This window comes from Lagopus leucura, unplaced genomic scaffold (assembly GCF_019238085.1).
Source record: "Lagopus leucura isolate 7727_CA_CO unplaced genomic scaffold, USGS_WTPT01 Super-Scaffold_100004, whole genome shotgun sequence".
Classification (NCBI taxonomy): Eukaryota; Metazoa; Chordata; class Aves; order Galliformes; family Phasianidae; genus Lagopus; species Lagopus leucura.
In genome coordinates this window covers 48,213,008-48,234,534 of record NW_024962264.1, presented here as the reverse complement: position 1 = coordinate 48,234,534, position 21,527 = coordinate 48,213,008, and the positions used below count along the sequence as shown (strand labels likewise).

General features: G+C 40.2%; 1 protein-coding gene across 14 annotated transcripts in view; it reads right to left on the bottom strand.

Moving 5' to 3' along the window:
• APBB2 (amyloid beta precursor protein binding family B member 2) overlaps positions 1 to 21,527 on the bottom strand; it is a 153,502-nt gene that overhangs the window by 24,252 nt on the left and 107,723 nt on the right. For all 14 annotated transcript variants that reach the window (XM_042870638.1, XM_042870637.1, XM_042870648.1 and 11 more), the window contains 2 exons: positions 19,507 to 19,653; positions 15,958 to 16,085 (listed from right to left, as the gene is read on the bottom strand). In XM_042870638.1, the coding sequence (XP_042726572.1) occupies positions 15,958 to 16,085; positions 19,507 to 19,653 (275 nt within the window). The remainder of the gene's footprint in view (positions 1 to 15,957; positions 16,086 to 19,506; positions 19,654 to 21,527) is intronic.

The following is a 21,527-nucleotide window of genomic DNA, read 5'->3' as shown; positions in this document are numbered from 1 at the left end:
GGCTCTGAATTTTTAAATCACACTGATGGTTTGGGTGCTACACATTACATCGATACCTGACAGGCAAGCTGGTTCCTTGTTGCTCCTCAAGCCCTCTCCATAAATAATCACAGAGCAATCCCAGGTCACTTCACCATTTCTTCACTGTTTCCCTCACCTGTGCACACTAAATGACAGCAACCGTGATGAAAGAGATGTGTCCTTTATAGCTTCATGCAGCAGATGGCCACCCCAGGCATCTCCTTTCCTGGGGGACTTTCCTAACCCACCGCAGACCATCGCTCTCCCCCTCCTTGGGAAATGTTATGTTTGACTTGTAGGGAAAATGTACATTTTTTTCTGGCAGTAGGAACCGAACTCTGAATGGCAGGCCACCTCTTCCCCAAATTACCAGACCATCATTTGAGATCTACCAGTTGGGTATGAGGTTTTCTGTTTTAATTTTGAAAGAATGATTCAATTCAGACACAAACATAGTCTAGCATATCAATTTGGAAACTTCCTAAAGCATGTAGAGGAGCCTTTAATATTACAGCACAGTACAAGAAAAATGAATGTTATTTTCTTTGGCAGATACCAAACCAAATTCAGCAACACAGCAGCTATTTTCTAATATGAGGAAATTCAACTGAACGCTTATTAACGAATTGACATTCCCTGATCTAGAATTGTTAAATTTAAGTTTTTGACCTGGATTGACTTCACTCATCTCAACCTATTTTAAACTACAGTGGAGCAAAGTCCGCACTCTGCCACAAATCAAAGCTCCACAGGGCAGCTGAATCAATATCAGGCACTCTGATGTCATTTAGATCAGAATGTTGTCCACAGTAACACAGTTTTACTTCGTGTCATGAAACACAGGCAACTCCAATGGCAAACCAGAACAGCTTGCTGAACAGGACATCCAACAGACTCTTAACAACCCAACAAACAGCAGAGACATCTAATAGGCACACACCTTCGTTATCTAAAATACTAGCCCCACAACTCATTTGACCTTCATCTGTATTTCGACTGATTGATGTTTAAGATAACTTTATACATAGAGATATCTAATGTATACATCTGTTATTGTAGAAAGGAAAACTAATCTGTACTTAAAAAAAAAAAAAAAAGCCAACTGGTATTACTTAATAAAACCACAGGATCTTTCTCTTCCCACTAAATCCTTATGAAAACAAATAAGCCCATTCTTACTGAGAAATGCTCCAGGGCTAAATAATAGTATTTTCCTCACTCACAAGTTGTTATAATTATATTAACTGTGAAGCAACAGCTACAAAAACATAATTAAAGCCATAGTTCTAAGAGAATAAACACTTCATATATTTCACTGACAAATATCAAGAGTCAGTAATGTTTAGTATCCTTTAAGAAAGCAAAAACTACTGCACAGGAGAGCAATGAGGTTCCATAAGGTAAGAGAGACCTAATTTAAGAGCAAAGCTGCTGAGTTTAAAGAAAAAGATGAATGTGCTTGTCTCTCTTCCCTTCCCTCAGTATGCAACATAATGAGGATTCAAAGCTATATATCAATTAGCAAATCAATGAAATTTCTCCTGCTGCAAATTCTTTATGAATACAGATAGGATTAAGCAAAGCAGAGACCTCAAGGCAATATATTACATTTAAATCATGAAGTTTCTTCTTTTGCAGAAATGCTATTAACAGTTTCTCCTCAACAAAATATATTTTTACATGCATGCATCCCTACACACTGTGTAACACTTCTGCCCTTAAAAATGTCAAAGACTTTTGGACCTCTACAAAAATTTCAAACTGAACAATCTCCATTGGCAATTATGAGTTTAAAGAAGCCTAGACTAGCAGACTAGAAGTTAGCTGGGAATTACTCAAAAATCATTATGGAGGCACTGTTTGAAGAAAAATACAGGAAGTTTCTTCTTTTGCAGTAAACAAGGTTTCTGCTTTTCATAACAACAGCATCTATTTGGTTATTAATGCAACATTATCAGTAAAAACAGCTGATGATCACTCTCTACAGTATCAGACTGGCCAATATGCAGTCAGTAAATTGCAGCTAGCTTGAGAACATGAAATTTTGAGCTGAATACATAGCATCCCCCACCAAGATCCTTAAGCATCAAGATCCATTAGTTAGCTTCTTGCTCAAATGAGCAGTGTGTGGGGGGATAAAGGAGGGAGAGCAGCATCAAACACTCACCGCTCAGCACACAGCCCAGCCACGGCGCTCTCCGAAGGTTTTAAGTGGCAGCTCTTGGAGAAAAGAGATCTGACTTGCCTTTTGTCACACCAGGAGCTGTGATTTGCCTTACAGGCACCCACACAGAGGCTTTAGACTAACGGACCGTAGCTTTGAAAATACAGCAAGAGACAAAGGCTAATCCTACCATGAGACTGTTGCCTGTGGTGGGGGGGCGGGGAGAGGGCGGGCTGAGGGTTTTTCATGTCACTTTTTAAGTTTCTTACCTCGTTCTTGTAGCCAACAGCAACGCAAGCCACGCAGGTCACACACAGCCCCCCAACTCAAGGCGCTGCCCGGTGCCGTCAGCGTGTATCCAGGAGCTGGTTGATGCAGTGTGCTCGATGCAGCCACGCACTCACGCTTCACCCCGAGAACAGCAGCTCATTCATTCTGCATTGAGCCGGAGCGCATCGCGCCAGCTCCCCACTCCTGACGGACTGTGCATGCCTGTGCTCCTGCTCCAGCTGGGAGCCAGCAGGTGCTCCCCGAAGGGCACAGCTCCACCGAGGTGGGTGTGTCTTCTCCTCCCTTCCCACTGGATTCACCATTTGCACACTCTGACCTGCCAAGCAGGCCCTCTCCTCCCTCTGCAATGTGGTTTCACCGATGCACGGTGTATTTCCAGCCTGCAAACTTCCCAGAGCAATCCACTCCAACAGAAGCAGTCTCTTGGGGAAGCTAAAGCACACAGGACTCTTCCCCCTCCCAGTTTTCCCAAGCAGAGCAACACAACGCGTTTGCAACGTGACTACAGCTGAGTGCCAGCAGGGAAATCTCTTTAAAAGGCAGATAGGATATACTGCCAAATTCAAGAATTTGGACAGGACTATGACAGTGTTTGCTTCAATGAAATTACACCTGCTCATACTAGAAGGGGGATTTATCCTTGATCTATAAAAAACAAACGCCCCAAATAATTCTGTTTCCCAAACTGCATGACACATGCAGTAACAATAATTTTCATTTAGAGGGGTTGCTTTGCTTTGCTGTAACAGTGACAGTAAAAGCAGTGTTCTCAAGCTCCAGCTTTTATACTTTTGGCAAACATGAAAGAAGAAAGTCAGTGCCCCCAAATACACTTCTGGGAGCTGAGGGAACAAACAGCACCAACATCATTTGGCAATGCCAACACCGTGGCTGCTGCTGGCTGGCTATGGCAGCAGCCAGGGGATGAGCTGTGTGAGTCCCATGTCCCATCCTGGGGCATTCAGTGAGCATTCACAAGCCACACCACTGAAGCTCTTGAGAGCTTGCCTGCTGGACATGGGTGGGTCATGTCCCTGCTAAGCACTCCTCTCCATTTAAGAGACTCTCTTTCACGGGTGCCCATGGAGCTGCTCCTGGAATCACACCTTGTCTTGCACATGGACAAGGAGCCAGTATGGCTAATGTACACCACCTGTCTCTTTGCAGTGGCTGAGCCAGCCACTGCAAGCAGGGCAAGGAACACAAACATGGGCTGTTCTACCAGCAGACAGGAGAGAGTGACAAGCAGTCAAGGACAGTTTGCTGGCAGTCAATACTTCCAGCCATGCAGATGCACTTGGAGCAGGATGTTTGTTCACAGCCTAAATATACCCTGAGAGTCCAGTGAGACTTTTTCCTTCCTTCCTGTGTGCCATGCACAAGATTTGGCAGGATGAATTATGTTCAAGTGGCAACCTTTGCTGTCCTGAAAGCTTTCCATTGATTTCCATGGGACTAACAGGCTGGAATTTAATAAACAAATCTGTTGATGCTGTCTAAGAAGAAACAGATCCAATTCCTTCTTTCCTGGATGTGCTGGATGCCCAGCACTCACAAGAATTCAAGGCCATGTAGTAATTTTGGCACTGAACTAAATAAGTTCTTGAAAAGCTTGACTTAAATACAGAACTTCATTTGTGGGGAAGGAAAGTATCACGGACAAGCAAAGCTGCACTTGAAAGTGGCTAAATGCTGTAAGGTATAAGTACTATATACTGTTGGTCCCATTATGCATTCCACATAGCTTTTTAACCTTGAAAATGAAGATAATTAATCTGATAGCTGTTGACAACTACTCCGCTCTCCTCCTTCTTTTTCAATAACCAGAATACTAAAGGATATGGTACTTTTCCAGCTGGCCAAGTGACAGCATTTGTGAGACAATGTTAGACACCAACTTGAAAGCTTCCAAAGAAGGAAGCCAAATTTCCCTATTTTAATATGCTGAAACAGTTTATAGGAGAGAACCACTGCTTCCTGAACCTTCCTTCAGTACAAGAAAGGAGATTCAGTAGAACCTTGGAGATATGTAAAAAAAAAAGAGACAACACTACATCCCAGGCCTGAAGTGTCAAGTTGGCTATCCAGTAAATGAACCTGGGACTAATTTTTAGTCCCAGGTTTTGATGTATTGGTACATGATACTTACAATCAGTGCACCTTTCAGTAGAGGCATGGCTAGGTGTAACATGCTGGCTTCATTACTGAGCCCCAGAATCAGCTTCCCTTCACCTCATCTCACTCTCTCTTCTCCTCTAAGTTTACTCCTTCTGGAGTAAACTCTCTTCTTTTCATATATAGTCTTTGGGTGGTAGCTCTCTAAGATGATGCCTTAGATTTCACTTGGTCACGTATATGTATTCAGAAAATGAAAGGTGAAGCTGAAATGAAAGTTTTTTTTCACAAGCTGGGTTTCTAAGAATACTCATTGGGTACGCAAGTTTTGACACAAGTCAAAGTAGCAGCACTGTGTTTGGCTGACAGGCTTTCCCCTCCAACAACAGTTACCAGAGATTAGGTAGAAAAACTTTAGCACAAACTCTGTTCCAAGCCACATTCTCCACTGCCAGCCAAGGAAGGAAGCTTGCATCCCAATCCCTTAGAAGGGAACAGGAGGACTGTTGATAGTGCACTATTGTGCTGTGTGTACCTACACACAGCAGGTAAAGCAAGCTTACAGCAGGCAATGGGTCCCATTATCAGCCTTGGCAAGGTAGAAACTACCCAAGAGAGCTTTCAGCTGATGAGCACCCAACAAATTCAACTCTTGCACTGCCAAACATGCTGAATTCAAGACAGCAGGGATGTTTTGGGGTAGGCCTGGTATGGAAACACAACATGAGTCATTCCAGCCTCTCCCAGCTGATGCATGCTTGCTTTCCTGGGTCCCCAGCCAGTTTATACATCTCCAGGCTGCTGTGCTCCCCACTGGAGACAAGGTTCAGCCAAGCTAACAATTATGGAACAGAAATTTAACATCACAAAGAAAGTGAGCAGACCTCCACACACTTGGCAGTGATGGTCTGTCTAGGCCCCCCGTTACTCTGGCGGTGAACAGCAGGGTGACCTAGTAAAAGAATTCAGCATATGCTCCAGGTACAGGAAGGGGGCCACGCTTTCCTCAGTTGATCAGCTATTCCTACTGCATGGTCAGAAGCTGATTTATCTCAGAGCAAAACACTACATATCTCATCACACAGCCCTGATTACAGAGCTATGGCCAGACTAAAGAAAGGTAAACATTACCAGCAGCTGACATCCTTGTTGGACCCACCCTAGAGATGCTGGCAGATCTTCAGAAGCACGGCTTTTTGGAACACTGCTTTAACACGAGGCTGCACATCCAAATTACAGCAGAGCTGTAGTCCTATTCTCAAACATCCTCTTATGTAATTTCATTCACAAATCATTTATAATCATTAATTATCAAGCAGCAACAGCACTGCCAAATCTTCTAATTTATCTGACGTTTCATTTTGTTTTCAGAAAGATGGAAGAGTATATGAGGGATGAGTGAGGGAACATTTCATAACAGTTAAATCCTGGATTCAGACAGGAACTGAGAATCTCCACATATGCTACAAATCACAACTCCCACATGCTGGGATGGATGAGGGAAGTTAGAAATGCTACCTTGAATCATAAAGGCTCAAATTTGACAAAATGAATACCCTTTACCATTGCCTTGATTGGCAATATCCCATAGGGGCTTGCTTTGTTTTTTACACTGAGACCCTTGAAGCTATGTATGCACTTCAGAAATGAATAGAGGGCACGAGAAATTGTTCAGTTTGCTTTGTCTAATTCATCTCATCATGTTCATATTAATAACTGTGCAATAGCAAGATTAAAGGCAACTTTCCTAATAAAATACAGACAATGCAAAAAACATTCTTTCTTAGTGCATCTGTTTTCTTGTGGCTTTGGATATTTATATTAAATGCGCATCTACATTTTTTTGAGACATGCAAATGTAATTAGATTCTTCAGACAGCACCAAAAGGAACGTGCAGAAAATAAACTTCTCAATCAACAAAGACTTCCCAATCAACTACAAATTCAAAATATTCTTAGTAAACTGACCTAGACCTACTATCAGCTTGCCAAAAGAAGCACCTTCACTATTGAAAGATTGTTTGCAAATGCGAGGACAAGCCACAAGGACTCAGACAGACCATCCACTTCGAGCTACCAAAAAATTATTCCTTAAGTAATCTGCTGTTCCTCTTTATGCATCCCCTTGACAAGAACAGTATCACCCCAAACACTGACACATGTCAATATAGGCACCGCAGAATGAAGGCAAGCTCAGTTTTCACAGGTGCTTGGCTAAAGCAGAAAAATTCACTTATTTTATGTTTGTTAAAGATAAGATCAGCAGGATACCAAATCAAATACTGAAACCAGCCACCCTGCCTGACGTTACAGCCCTCAAACCCATTTGTATTCTTCTAAGATTCATCATATGCTCCTCAATGTTCCACCCGTTCTTTTCTTCTACAAGAGAGCCACCCTAGCCCTGCTAAGAAATGATGCTTAAGCTATCCTGGTGCTCCCAGAGGCATTACATTGGTTACACTAAGTAACACCCTGGTTTCCCAAGCTCGCGTCTGTATGTTACGGACAAACCCAACTCATGTTGAAGTTAATGAAAACTTCCCGTTAATTATAATAAGAATCTGGTCAGATTCAGAGGGCACAAGAGCATCCTTTTAGTCAGCTCTGAAATTTATCGGGGTGGGGAAAGGGGAACTTCAGGCAGTAAATTTTAGAGATGATTGAGTTTTGTATTTAATACATCCTTCAAATTATAAATTGAATTTATTTTTATCGCATTACATTAAGATGAATAGAAATTACGTGAAACATCACAATGAACACAGATTTTTCAGTGTTATCAAGCACAGTTTTCTTCTTTCAAAAACACATTCATGTTACACTATCAAAGCATAGAAACGAGTCAAGATTTTTTTTTAAGACACTATAATTTTATACTGGAAAAAAATCTTTTAGTTTACTCAAATGAGTGTGCAAGCTTTTGCTAACCAATCTGCATCTATTAAGGAGACTTTAACAGGCTACCTATCTCCATTGCCAGAGGGCAATGAGCTGAACACCACTGCCAAAGGTGCTTTTCTCTGGTGGAGTTAGTATTAGGAAACAAGCCAGTACATCGTTCTCAGAATTGTAAACCTAAAGTGAAAGTGCTTTCTAAATACATATAAGACACCACTATACACTGTGATTTGCAGAGGGACATACTGCATATAAATATTTGAATCGCAGTCAGCTAGTAGCAAGCATGGAAAGGAGTCCTGAGGCAGATACACCATTTAAATAATTGAAGTGGTAAGCTGACAGAAAGCACATCTTCTTGTATTTTAGAGGCAAGTTCCAAATTAATGTACTGGGAAGCTCTGTTAAGTTTGTGACAATGCTCAGAAAGAGACAAAAGACAAGATCTTGACCTTAATTTATTGTGGCATATGCCAAATTTCAGAAGACCACTGAAGGTCTAAAACTACGTAGGTATTTCACAGGTTCCCTTGGTATCAGGCATGTAACACTAATGCAAGTTTTAAAACTGTGTTTATGTAAGTGGATATAAATATTTACACAGTGAAGGTAAATACAGAAACATCCCATCTATGACTCTGCAGTACAGTATATGAACTGTTTGTACAGAAATTAAAACTACAGGCAGATCATTTTCTGTCCACATTTTGGCTCTTTAATTTGCTGCATTAGCAAGTCATGAAAGCCCCATGTTTCATTAAGTAGTGTAGTGCAGAGATAATCAAATTAAACCCTTTCCACTGCACAGGAAATTTTCTCATCTGAATTACTTTTACAGAAATGACTTGCCCAGTACAGTAATCATTTTAGGAAGTCAAGTTTTTGCCTACAATACAAAACAGATGAAGTAAATAGGTCTTGCAAAACACTGACCTTTCCAAGTAAGCCACAGACAGAAAGCCTGTTAATGCTCACAAAAACATGCTATAATCAAGCTAACAAAGAACTGTATCAAACCTTACAGCCAGCATGGGGCTTGTAAGTATAACAACATGATTTTTCTTAAAACACTTCTTGTTTTTTCAGCGACTTAAGCTCTCTGTGCCTTTTTTTCCTCTAAAGGTTTTTATATGCCCACCTTATTAGAAATGGAATGGCTTCAATATAAAATAGACCAGCAAAATGTAAGTCACTGGCCCACTAACGTAGTCTTCCTTTATCTCCTACCAGGACCTAAGTCTTTACATAGTCTTGAGAACAGAAAGAATGCTGTAGGTTCTTCTTGCTTTTTGTTTTGTCTTGCTTTTGGAAGAAAAGTATTATCAAATTGGAAGCATTTTCAAGCTTTCATAAGATGATCAAAACCTAATTCTGCCAGGAAAATTTATTCCATAGGTGACTCCTATATACACAGACCTGGTCTTCACATACCATCTCAGAGAAGTGCAACTAACAGTGTAAATTCAGTACCGCTGCAGGTGAAGGGCAGGCGCCTTAACTGACTCCAAATGGCTTCTGAAAGAGGATGCTACTTTGTGTTGGCATAGTCTCTGCTGAGAGGAAGCAAGTCATTGCACATGCACCCATACACATGACAAGGCAAAGTAAATAAATTAATTTTAAATCACTTAAGGCCCAAGCTCCTATCTGGGTGCTGAAAACAAAAAGGGCAAGCAGAGTACCTGGCAGTGAGGCATTGTCTGCTCACAGCTATGGAGCAGAAAAATAGCTGCTGTCTGCATCACTTGCATCAGTGCTTTGCCATGGAGTTAAAGCAAATAAATAAAGGAATCCAGCCTGGGCATAGCACCTGCTTGATTAACATGCATTGAAAAGAATAACAGAAGAAAGCATCAGATTCCCACATCAAAATGGTAGACAGTAGCTTCACAAGCAGCCCAACTACTATCAGTGGACCTGCAAACTTAATTGGCTATCACACAGATTACCCTGGTTGTATCCTAAAGCCTTTGAGTTTAATAGCTGGAGTCACAGCAAGCGTGTGGATATTTTCTAGCACAAATTTGGAGAAACACAGTAAACCAGGGACTAAGTCAGCATGCCATCATTTTTACTGATTGAGATAAACTGGCTGCATCACTGCAGCTATTTGTAGTCCTGGCATAGATGTATCATTCAAATTAACCGTGAGAAAGATTAACAGTTTAATAGTTCCCAGCATTATTTCAAGTTTGACTCCCAGAAGAAACACTACATGCAATTCCCAAATTATATACATATTTCCCACTATTTCTAGAAAATACATATAGAACACTAAAGGCACGCTGTAATAAAATACTTAAGCAGGGTTCTGTTTGAACACTATTGGTCACTCTCAGCCAATAATGCAGCAAGCGACACTTTTTAAGTGGCTGTTTTTCCTAATGAGAAGAGCAGCCTCCTGCCATTTTTCTCACTTCCTCCCAGTGCAGTGCCACAGCATCATCCTAAGCTCTCCGCACCCCTCTCTCCATTCCCAACCCCTCCCACAGCAATCCTCACAATTTCCCTCTTTGGCGCCTGTCCCAATTCCCTTCCTCTGTGACACTTTGCTTTTGCTAATCCACTGTTGCTGTGCTTCTGAGCTGCTGCTCCTGCATTCAAGTTTTTCATAGGTTACCAAATATCTATAGCTCTGTGGCCAAGATTCTCCCTAAGCACATCCTTTTTCTCAGCTGTTATCAAATGGTGAGTTCATCAGTCACAAGCACTTCATCCCTAAAAAAGTCTCTTGCTGTCACGCAAAATCATTTCTCATCCCATTAGTGAATTAGGCAGAAGGATAGAGGGATGCTCCCCACACACAGCTTAAGACACTATTAATATAAAACTGTCCACTCAGTGCAAAACTACAGGTGCTTATTTCAAGTTAGTATGGCGGTATTTTAACTCACCTTCCATCTACTCTATCAGTTAGGTTAAATCCTGAAATTAAAACAAACTACTTTCATTAATCAAAGAAAGAATGCACACATACAGCTTTTTCACCTGCTTAACTACATCCCCTTCACAGTCATGTTGTATTATCACCCCTTCCTACAAAGCACTGCACTTGCAAATAGTAATGTCAGGCCTTATGGACATTAACTGAAGCTTTGTATAATCACCTGCACTATTGTTTAGGGATTAGAAAATGTTATAAAAATATATGGAAAGGAATGTTCAGATACAACTAGCTTAGAGACAAGGAGAAAGGAAAAGATTACTTACAAAACTCAACAAGGAATATGGGCCAGAAAAGCCAGTACAATCCTTTTCTTCCTGTATAATCCCTCACCTATGCCCTATTACATGATTCCTCACTGTATTTTTTGTCCTTATTCCAAGGTTATACGGACCAAAGGGAATAGGTAGTATTGATTCGTGGTGTCTCTGAGTTTGGAGAGTTCAGCTGGAATAACACATGCTTTGAAGGGTGTTATCTTTTCAGAAGAGCAGGTGCATACACCATCTCAGTTTTAATTTATTTTCAGCTTTTCTTGACCATGTCCCTTTAACGTGGAACAGAAAGTTTATTACTTGTTATCTCTTACAACTCGATAAGCTTCTCTCAAAGAACTGGAGAAAGACTTGACCTCACAATGCATTTAAGGTTTCAATCATCACCTCAAAGGAAAAGCAAACCTTCAGCACCTCCCTGAACAATGCTCTTATAAGCCACATCACTGAATACATCACTGAAGCCTGATATTGTGTTGCTTGCACAATTTTTTGAAAAGGGGAATGATAAATTGCAGATACACCAGGGTACTCCAAGCACACTAACTTTACCTTTGTTGTCCATACTAAGCTTAAAATTCCCTCATTAAGGCCAGGTATCTTTCCAAAAATCTCACATCTATACAATGTGATGTGCAGTGGGGCTCAGGTAGTTTGTGTAAACGTGCTGCCTTAGCCAGGAAATATGGATTATAACCCCTTCCTTGCAGCAGTGCACCCCGCAGATTCCCCATTCAGCTGCTTTCTGTCCTTAAACAAACCAGTTCTTGCCCAAACTCATCTCCATCCCTCTTAGCTCGATAATACACTCACTATTCAAAGAAAAATGCTGTTCAAGCAAAAACTTTCAAATCTGCATGTCTAGAGAAAGATACCCAGATCTATATTTAGCCACTTGATTTTCAAAGGTACTTAATACACACAGATTCCACTGACACCAATGGACAGTGTAGCTGCTAAACACTTCTGATATCAGGACATTTTTGTTTAGCTGTTGAAAAAACAAAATTTTGCAGATTCTGAGGAGTCTGAGCTGTCACTTTATGCCATTCCCTCCTCATCTTTTCACAGGCTTGTACTGTGCTCTCACGTAACTCCAATAGTTTTCTTAGCTCAGATTCATGGTAGCCTACAGCTGCTCAAGAGGGGAGGAAAGGGGCAGCACTGAGCTCTGTTGACAGCAACAGAACCCAAGGGAATGACATTGAGCTGTGCTGGGGAGGGTCAGGTTGGCAGTAGGAAAAGATTCTTCACCAGAGTGATGGGATAGGCTGCCCAGGGCAGTGGTCATGGCCCTGAGCTGCCAGAGATCAAGCATTTGGACAACACTCTCAGACACAGGGTTCGAATTCTGGGTGGTCCTGTGTGGAGCCAGGAGTTGGACTTAAAGGTCCCTGTGGGTCCCTTCCAACTTGAGATTTTCCATGATTCTATACCTAGGGAGCAGAAAACCAGCAGCAGTTCAAAGACGTGGGGCAAGGGATTTCCACACAGTTGAAGAGGTCCTCAATACCACCATCTTTGAAAATCTGTGCTTTTAGGGCAGAGTGGGGAACTCAACACTTCTGCACTCTCTAACCATTGTTTCTAAGACCGCAAAACATCACTTGAGAACCAAGAGCAATTGCCGTCCCTTCTCAGCCTCCAGGGAAGTACACATACCAACTAGAACAGCAGATGTGAATTATACTATGACAGTGCTGGTGGGTGAACAGAAAAATGTGCCATGTGTTTTGTCCAGCATTCTAAATGCCCACACCACTCACGTTTAGGTTTGTGACAGCTGTCTCCTGAGCATGCTGACACCAATGCTGTCAGCAAATGGCTCCATTTTACAGCTGGATTGAAACACCACCAGAGAAGGCACTGTGCTCTCCCACCAGGCAATTCAAGTCTCAAAGAGATTTTAAAAGTTGAGCTGGACTTTGGATTGGTTGAAAAGTAATGAAGATAAAGGAAGATTCAGGGAAATGTGCTAACAGAAACCCTTGTACAGAACTGATGGCACATTACCTTGTCTCCCTTCCTTGTTAGTGAGTGGCTCAGAGGCAGAAGGCATGCGCCAGCAGTTGAGAAGGGGACACAAAACCCACCCTGAGGCATGATGAATGCACATACCTGCAGCTCACAACTGGAAAGAACAATCTTTCAACAGCGTTAGGAGGCTGATATTCTCCAAGATGCTTTTTCAGAAAAATCCATGCCAACTGATCGTTAAGAAAATGCAGCACTGTCTATTATTCACTGATACACCTGTGGTGCCACACATTCTTCATGTGGCAATGACATCACTGATCTTGAAATCAAACTATTTAAGCGAGTACTAGGATTTTTCTCTCATTTACAAGTAATATTAAATGAAATGTCATGGCTCTTTTGAAAAACAGAAAAGGGGAGGAAGGCTGTAAAGATAATGAAGTACAATGGCTTTTACTCTTAAAAAACATCACACCACCTAAGAAATACAGTCTACCAAAAGGATGTTCAGATAAAGTATATGTCTTTTCCTTTAATGCCCATGTTGCATATGAAACACTGGAGCTTAGAGTCTACGCACATATTTATGCACAACCACCAGCTTCTCTTGCAGAAACCTGCTTTTGCTCACAATTTTACTCTGGTCTCTCTTAAGGTCAAATATGCTTTACTAAATGATTAATTGGAAACAAGGGATGCTACCTTTCAAAACAAAATCGCTGCATAGCTTAAGTCAACAAAACAATGAAGCTTTTGCTTATCACACAACTATTGTAAAAAAAGAAAAAAAGTAACTCTAGAGGTCAAGATAATAGTGTAGCATACAGAGAAAATTATTACAGCCTTCCAGTGGATGTTTCTGCCTGATGTGAGTTACCAGACATATCCTCAGATTAAACTTTCATCAGCACATCGCTTTATTTCATCAATCTTTCATTATGGCATTTCTTAGAAAATCATCTGGTCAGGTGTCATTAGAAAATCTTTTCATCTTCCAAAGCAAAATCTATCCCTGTTTTACTACAAGTAAAATGCAGTTCAAAATGAGAGCTGGGGGATCACTATGGGTTTCAGAAAGGTCAATATAGAGGAAAACATACATTTCTACAGTATTTCACGATTTTAAAACTTCTTTTCAGAACAAATCTAATTAAATTTTATTATATGGGCTCTTGGAATACAAAATGTTGTTAATTAACAACATTCATGAGCAACATCTTCCAGAAGAGTTTCATGACAGAAAGTAGGACTTTTTCAGCTTCCCAGAACAGTAATCCACAAAAAAAGCAGTGCTTTCTTGCTGATATTGCAGCACCCAAACAAGAAAAATTAGAGTTAAGAAGTGTTCAGTTTCAATACAAATTGACCAAATTCCTCTTCTGATGATGAAAATGCGAGAAAAGATTAGTTTATCTGTTCTACAGCTGTCTCACTGTTGATGTCCCAAATAAAATCTCTTTTTGCGTAAACAGTGGAGGAAACTTTCACATTTTATGACCAAGAGGCAGAACAGGTTTGATGGGGTTATTTTTTTATTTTTTATTTTTTTTTAAACTTGGATGTGTAATTCATATACATATTCCTTACAACTAGGACTTTATTCTTATTAAATAGGTGAGCCTCTACAGAAATCTCAGCAGAATTGGAATTTATTTTTGGTCTCCAGGTCCATTACAAAACTAGGCAGGGATGGAATCAGAGATGTTATTTACTTGTACATAGCTTTTCATCGGTGTTGGAGGATAACATGGCAAATCTGCAGATCTGGCCTCCACACAAAATGATGCCCACCAGCTCCTGTCCTACTGATGGGGCTTACGTTCACATTTTGGAGGCAAAAGACACATTTCTCTTAGATGCCCCCTTTCAGCACTGATGTTTCTATGTCTAGTTCTGCCTTTTGAAGTAGGAATCCAACCTGGATAAATGTGACACATTATTTTACAGCCGTAACAAAATGGTTTTCCAATTATTTTCAAAAGAAATCTAAGTATTTTGAAAGAGAACTGAAAATTCTTCAAAAATATTAATGAAAAGCAAAGCTAACTTCCTAAGCTGCATCACATTCAGATGTTCCTTAAAATGCTCTTATTTCCTGACCAAAGCAAGCTGCTACAAAATCTGACTTGAAGGGAAATGTGCTCTCATTTTCTAAAGCAAACAAAGCACTGTAATGGTTTATTCATAAGAAGTAAAAAGCTCTTTACTTCCCACCATTTCAAACTGGATTTGCTCTTCCAGATCTCTCAAAAATCTGCACCAATGGAAGTGAAAAACAGTAAAATAAAGAAATAAATAATAAATGAACACATCCACACCAGTCATTTGTAGTAGTAGTAAGTTTAGAAAGACAAAATCAGGTCACAGAAACAATATCTTTCCTTTTAGAAATTTAACCAAAAATAATCAGAAACTTTGTTTTGCCAAATCTCGTACTCAAAAAAAAAATTCAGGGTTTAATTTTAGCCAAAATCAGAGACAAAAAATAGATACTTTCATACTGAGCATCCAAATAATCAAACATAGGCACAAAAAACATAAGTTCTTTATTGTGTCTAAATCCTTACTACTTGGAAGGAGCACTGTCTGAAAATTCTGGAATTGCTCTATGTGAATGGAAACATTTTTGATAGACAAAACACTCACTGGAATAGAGAAACAACTTGCTATCCTGCTCTACATAAGCCACCTTCACAATCCTGCTCCTGCAGCCAGTGTTACATGGAAAGCAAGATTGTTTCCAAAAGACCAGTCAGGAATGAGAACTAGTGGAACACAGGTTCCAGTTCAGGAAAGCCTTGAAGCATGCATTTGGCATTGTTCCTTATGACAAGAGAATCAATCAAACTTTTCCTTTAGTCAAAGAAACAAACACATACAAGACATAGAAAAATGAGGAGTCATGAGAAATATTGGACCATTTTTGAAAACATAGTTCCATGTAAAAAAGCATTGCATACATAAATGAAGTAAGGTTGCACATGCAGTTTTATGCATACAGCTGAATTCACCTGAAATGCCTGTTCAACACAGGTTTAGTAAAACAGAATATCAGTGATAGACTATGAAAAGTAGAAATTGAAAAAAAAAAAAGCAAAAAAAAAAAAGCACAGGTAAGAAAAAGAAGAATTTGCCCATCCTTTCATTACCTCTGAGTCACAATTGCTCAACAGGTTTGATACGCAACTTACTCCTGGCATATCTGTACTTGATATCAGCAAGTCACAAAAAGCACAAAATCAGTAGGAACAAAGAGAGTGCAGACTCACCGGCCGTTGTCACGACCCACTCCCCAAACTCTGATGCTCACTATGGGCTGTGAATGAAGAACTGTACGATCCATGGGGTCGATCAGGTTCAGCATGTCATTTTCCAATATCAGGTACATGTCTTTGCCCTGCAACTCCAGAAAATGCACAGTTACAGAGCATGTCCTCCTCTCAAACTGATTAGTATTAAGGAGTTATGCCTACATTGTTAAGCCTTGCATCCTCTAAATTGATGCGAAGTTACATTTGTTCCAAAAGCAATTAAGAACACGTTTGCTCAGTTCCAATGTGAAAAAGACCTAACACAGCATTCTGCTACTAATGTATTTTTAAAAGATCCCAATCACAAAAAGCTAACTTTCAAATGCAACTGTTTGACTCATTTAAATGCAAGCTAGTGAGTTATTCAACAAATCATTTGTTTATCCTATCTTCAATACATTCTTTCAAATATAGAAGAACCACGTTGCTAGTAAATGTTTGCATGAATCCCCATCCACACCTAGGGCAGAGCTCCCTCTCTCACACAGTACGTGCTTTGTTTCCATAAACTTTAGCCAATGGGCCATGGGAACAGACAACTATTTGTATGCTGTCTTTTACTTATATGATACTCTTTAAAGAAAGATTACTTAAAGAGGAAAACCTGGCAGTGAGGAATGAACAAAAATTCTGCCAGCAATGCAGAATCCTGGAGCCAGGGTTTCTCGCTAACTCTACTGGTGCATAAGAACAAGGAGAATGCTTATTCCCATAGAGGAAACAAATTTAGAAGCAATTTTCCTTTTGATGCTAATTCACAAATGCTAATCTTCCTCCTATTGCTAGCATCTGCAAAAAGTCTGCTGCTTCTTTTGCCACATCTAATAGTTCTCTTCTCAGAGGCTGAAGACTGGAATCTCATGGAAATGATCCTGGACCCACTTTTGAGACTTAAGACAAGCTCCTGCTGATAAAAATGAGGGAACTATGAGCTAAATATGGAGTAATTTGTTTCTCCTCTATTGTGCTAGAATCTATAAATGAACAGAAAGAATGGAAAAGCTCTGACTTCCCACTGACAAATGTTTCAGAAATGACCTTTTTCTTCACCTCAGTGACACAGAAACTCTCTCTCTGCCTGCTTACTGTGGTTCAAGTTTTAATGATGTGTGATTTTTGTGATTTTACATGACATACATTGATGCCACCCTGACCTCAGGGATTCAAGGCCAGTTCAGGGAGAGGCAGACACTGCCCACTGATGGGGGGAAGGTGGTGAACCACAGGTGTTGAATCACAGGTGCCCAGCTTTTGCTTTCTGCCTCTCATGGGACTGATCACTTCTCCCAGCCCCAAGTCCCCTAATGATCATTCAAAGGGCACTGTGACACAGAGCTTGCAACACAAGTACTCGAGGGGTGCAGGAGGGGAAAGGGATGCAGGCTGGTATGCAGCCTGGTGCCTAGACAAAGATGTTGTTTAGCTGTAGTAACCATGTGTGTAAATGAGACAAAAACATGGGGAACAAAATAAGCTAGGATAGCATAGGTGGATGGGAATGAAACCAAACAGAAAATAGAATAACCACAAAGAAAAAGAGCAAGAAATGTGCTTGGAAGTCAGAAGCAGTAAATGGTCTGTGCAAGGAATATTACCGAGTGTTAAAAAATTGCTTTTTGAACCCATTTTCTACTTATGTATTTATTCCAGAAGGAAATTATTACAAGGAGGTAAAATCTGTTCATCATGCAAAATACATTGGGATTACAGTAATAAAATGAAATCCAAATTAGCTGGAAAAGATTGGAAAATGGGCAGATAAGTAACATAAGTCAATTATCCTTGCAGCGCTCAAGGGATAGATTAGCTGCAGCCAGAAGCAATATATTTTGCTAAGTTTTGTTGCTTTATATACTGAAGCTATTTCATAGATGGAAATACCACACAGGGCATGAAGAAGTGATTCAGACGTGGGGAGCTCGAACATGACCGTCTCAGATGGCTGAATAGCTGCAGAGACCTGAAGCTGCGTGCTGAGGATGGCTTTCACAGGAAGGATCAGGAAGGGAAAGTGAATACAGGAAAGACTCAGGTCCAACAGCTTTCAGGAGGTGCTATGTATGGTGGTATACAGGCCAATAGCAACAGTAAGTCTTGTTTATGTAAGTGACATTATGAGGTAGGAGAATGTAATGCATGGCAAAGTAGCAGTACAAACAAACAAGCTTTTTTTTTTGTTTTGTTTTTACATCATAGAGAACTGCAGAAGTTAGAAACTTACACAGATCTTCTTTCAAAGGTGACAGGAAATCTTACATTAAAGCCAATGACAAAGCTTCTGTAGGGTCAGAATTTTATTCAGGGTGATTTGCTATTCTATTTCTTGATTTTGTAATCATGAAAACATAGGATGACCCTAGTCTCAATTTCACTTTCATTACATTCTAGCTAAAATAAATCTTGAGGCAATCTTAAAACCCCTATGTGCAGCCATCTGCCCTAGCTCTGTAATAGATTTCTGATCTATGTTATGTGTCAATGAGAACCACATGCTTTTCAGATTCTTCTCTAAACTGTGCCTCTTCCAATCTTGAAATACTACCTTGTCAGCAGAAAAAAAATGTTGTAACGATTTCTTTTAAAAATCAAGATGGCGATTTACTTCAGAGGCCACCAATTCAAGCACAGTGTCTCTACTGTTTCACTGTGCTAATGTTTACTTTTTAAATGAAAATTAAAAATAATTAATTAAAAATTCCTTTCAAGAGGACACAACTTTTCACCAGTTTGGCTTGAAAACTAGCAAGAGTTTTGAATAAAGACCAGTGCAATTGATAGAGAAGAATATGGAAAAATGTATTAACTCTTAAGCCAAAGTAAAACATGGCTTTGAGCTGATATATTTCAAGTTGATTAAAGTTCTGTCATCTGAAAAATGGATGGAATTACAAACTTGCAAAGAGAGTGGTAAAGAGAATTGAGCTCTCTGCTTTTTTCCTCAGTGTGTGGGAATTTGACATCCATCTAGTTGAGGAACGCTGGTCAACGCTTTCAAGAGTTATAGGAGAGGAAACAACAGAGAAATTAATGAAATTCATTTCCTTCTGAAAGACTGATATGTAATCATCTTAAAATAAGCCATCTGTCCATCATTCTCAATTTCATCAGACATGTTAGAAACACGGTCACAGCAGTCTGGGTTTCCTTAAAGCCCTTTTGTCACTGAGAAGCATGTGACAATGTTTTCCAGAGCATCACTCTAAAACCTCTGTCCAGAAGGATTCCACTGGATTCAACAGTTTTGCTTGCGTGTCCACAACTCTGCTTCTACACAGATGTGTACTAGTGAAGATGTAAACATTAAAGGGATGTCTCTAAGGGTACCTGTTGTTCTGAGCAGTTTGGAACAAACATGTCAGCACTGTCCTTGAACAGTTCCAACAGAGCTAACTGGGATAGGGAAATCTAAACACAGAATATGGAAATATTTGTCTTAAGGGTTGTTCTTTCAAACTATTTTACAGCACAAGAAGCACATTCCAAGAATTGAAGTTCACGCATTCTTACCTCTCCCCAAATGCCAACGGTGTCTCTGATGTCATTTTTACAGTAAGAGAGTTGTCTGATGCAATTGTTTACAGCAACACTACTTTTTCCAGGAGCAAGATCTTCTTCTGCCATTTCTACCCAGCCCAGAGAGCGCACAGCAAAGCACTAAAAAAGAAACAAAAAAAATCTGAACGTGGATCATAGCACACAACACACTGACTGTTGTGACAAACACACACACATAGGAATAATGGAAAAACTAGCCATAGATAGAGTACAAAGGAAAGTTAAGCTAGCATCTTGAGCTATTGGAGTATGTATGTTGTGAAAATCACTCACAGTATATCTCTACCTTGTAGATACATGTCTACAGCATACCTACATACACAGACAGTATATGTCTACCTTTTAAGCAGAAAATTATTTTTTTGTAGATTACAACAATCATTTTTATAGCAACCTTAAGTAAGGTAGTTGACTATAAACAATTCAAAGTCCTAACAAAACAATAAAGTATCGTAACGGAAAAGCAGGAGGCTTTTTTCCAGAAGAAATTAAAAATGACCTTTAACACAAAACTAATTATACAGTTCTTTAAGCAGAAGGGTGTTTAGACAACCAGAGCACTGAGTTGGCAGAACAATCCAAGGCAGTATTACTTTGCACATACGGTGCTTTTTGCAAGCAAAACAGAATGGGAGAAATTCAATGGCACTATCTTTACCCTACTGGGGTGTACTGAAGTAAAGAATAAAAAAAATTAATTTTTGAAAAACAAGCACAAACCAAACCACATTTGCTCTCAAGGTTTTACAGTCGGTTAAATACAGGCTCAATGCTAAATCAGTGGGAGCTTGTGTAAGAGACCAAGATTTGACCCAGAGAACACTGTGAGTACCTCATTCTCAAGCTGCCATGCACTGCCAGCAAAAGATGCACAACAGATGTACCTTCCTAACAGGTACGCCACACTTCTGTGATGGTCCCTAAAAAGTTCATCAATAATAGTTCCTGAGCCAATATCCAATTCCTGCTACTTTCTAGGTATTCATATGGCAGCAGACCAAAAATCTCATCCCATCTTTTCATTCCAGTTTTGCTGGAGTAACAAAAAGAAGCTTTTTAATTGAGTCAGTGAAGGGGTGGTGTCCCATGCTGACATGTAGCTGCACTCCCTGTATTCAAACCACGATGCTGCCCTGCCTTTTATATTATAAAAGCAGAACTGAGACAATTTGGAGTTAACCACTGAAAATCTGCTGTAGTGTATCTGTTTTTTCATCCTCTGCCTCTCCTTTCCAGAGAGGACCAAGGTTTGAACTCCATTAGCACTGAGCCCTTGGTACTCTGCTTTGACGTGTTTCTTCTGAAATGTAACAGTGTCCTTAAATCCTATGTTGTTCTGGCAAACTAACTCGCAACTGTTTCAGGAAATCTGATTCCCTGTTAGGTCTTGGCACAATGGTGACCCTGTGATGGCAGAGGCCAGCACTCAGTGCCCAGTGCTGCTCAGAGACACAGTAAAGAAATCAGCATGTGGTGCTAAAGTAGATGCTGAATGTTCATTTGTTTTCCCCTAAAAAGTGCTGAGAGGTCAGCACGCAGCCTGCCTCCTGCACCCCTGGAACTGCTCCGAGCACATACAGCAATGCATCTCAACTAAGGCAGCAGCCAACAAAAACCCAAACTCCCATGCTTCTACATTTTTATTAGCTCTCCCTTCCCCCCACCCCCCTAAAAAAAAAAAAGGAAAGAAGGGAACTAATAAGCAAATTCTCCTCCTATGCAGCCTGCTGGAAAGCCACAAAAGCACTGACATTCAGGTAAAAAAGAGACGAGGGAGAAGGGAGGAGATAATGGAGAAGTCACTACTGAAGGGTTCTCTTCACTTCAGGGCTACGTAAGGTACTCGGACAACCACTTCTTAGCAATCAGCAGGTCACCCAATCACGAGACTGCAGAATTATTTTTGGCACATCAGATGCTCATGAATCTTGCTAAAAGTGCTGTGAGCCCATTGGGGTATTAAATATTTATAT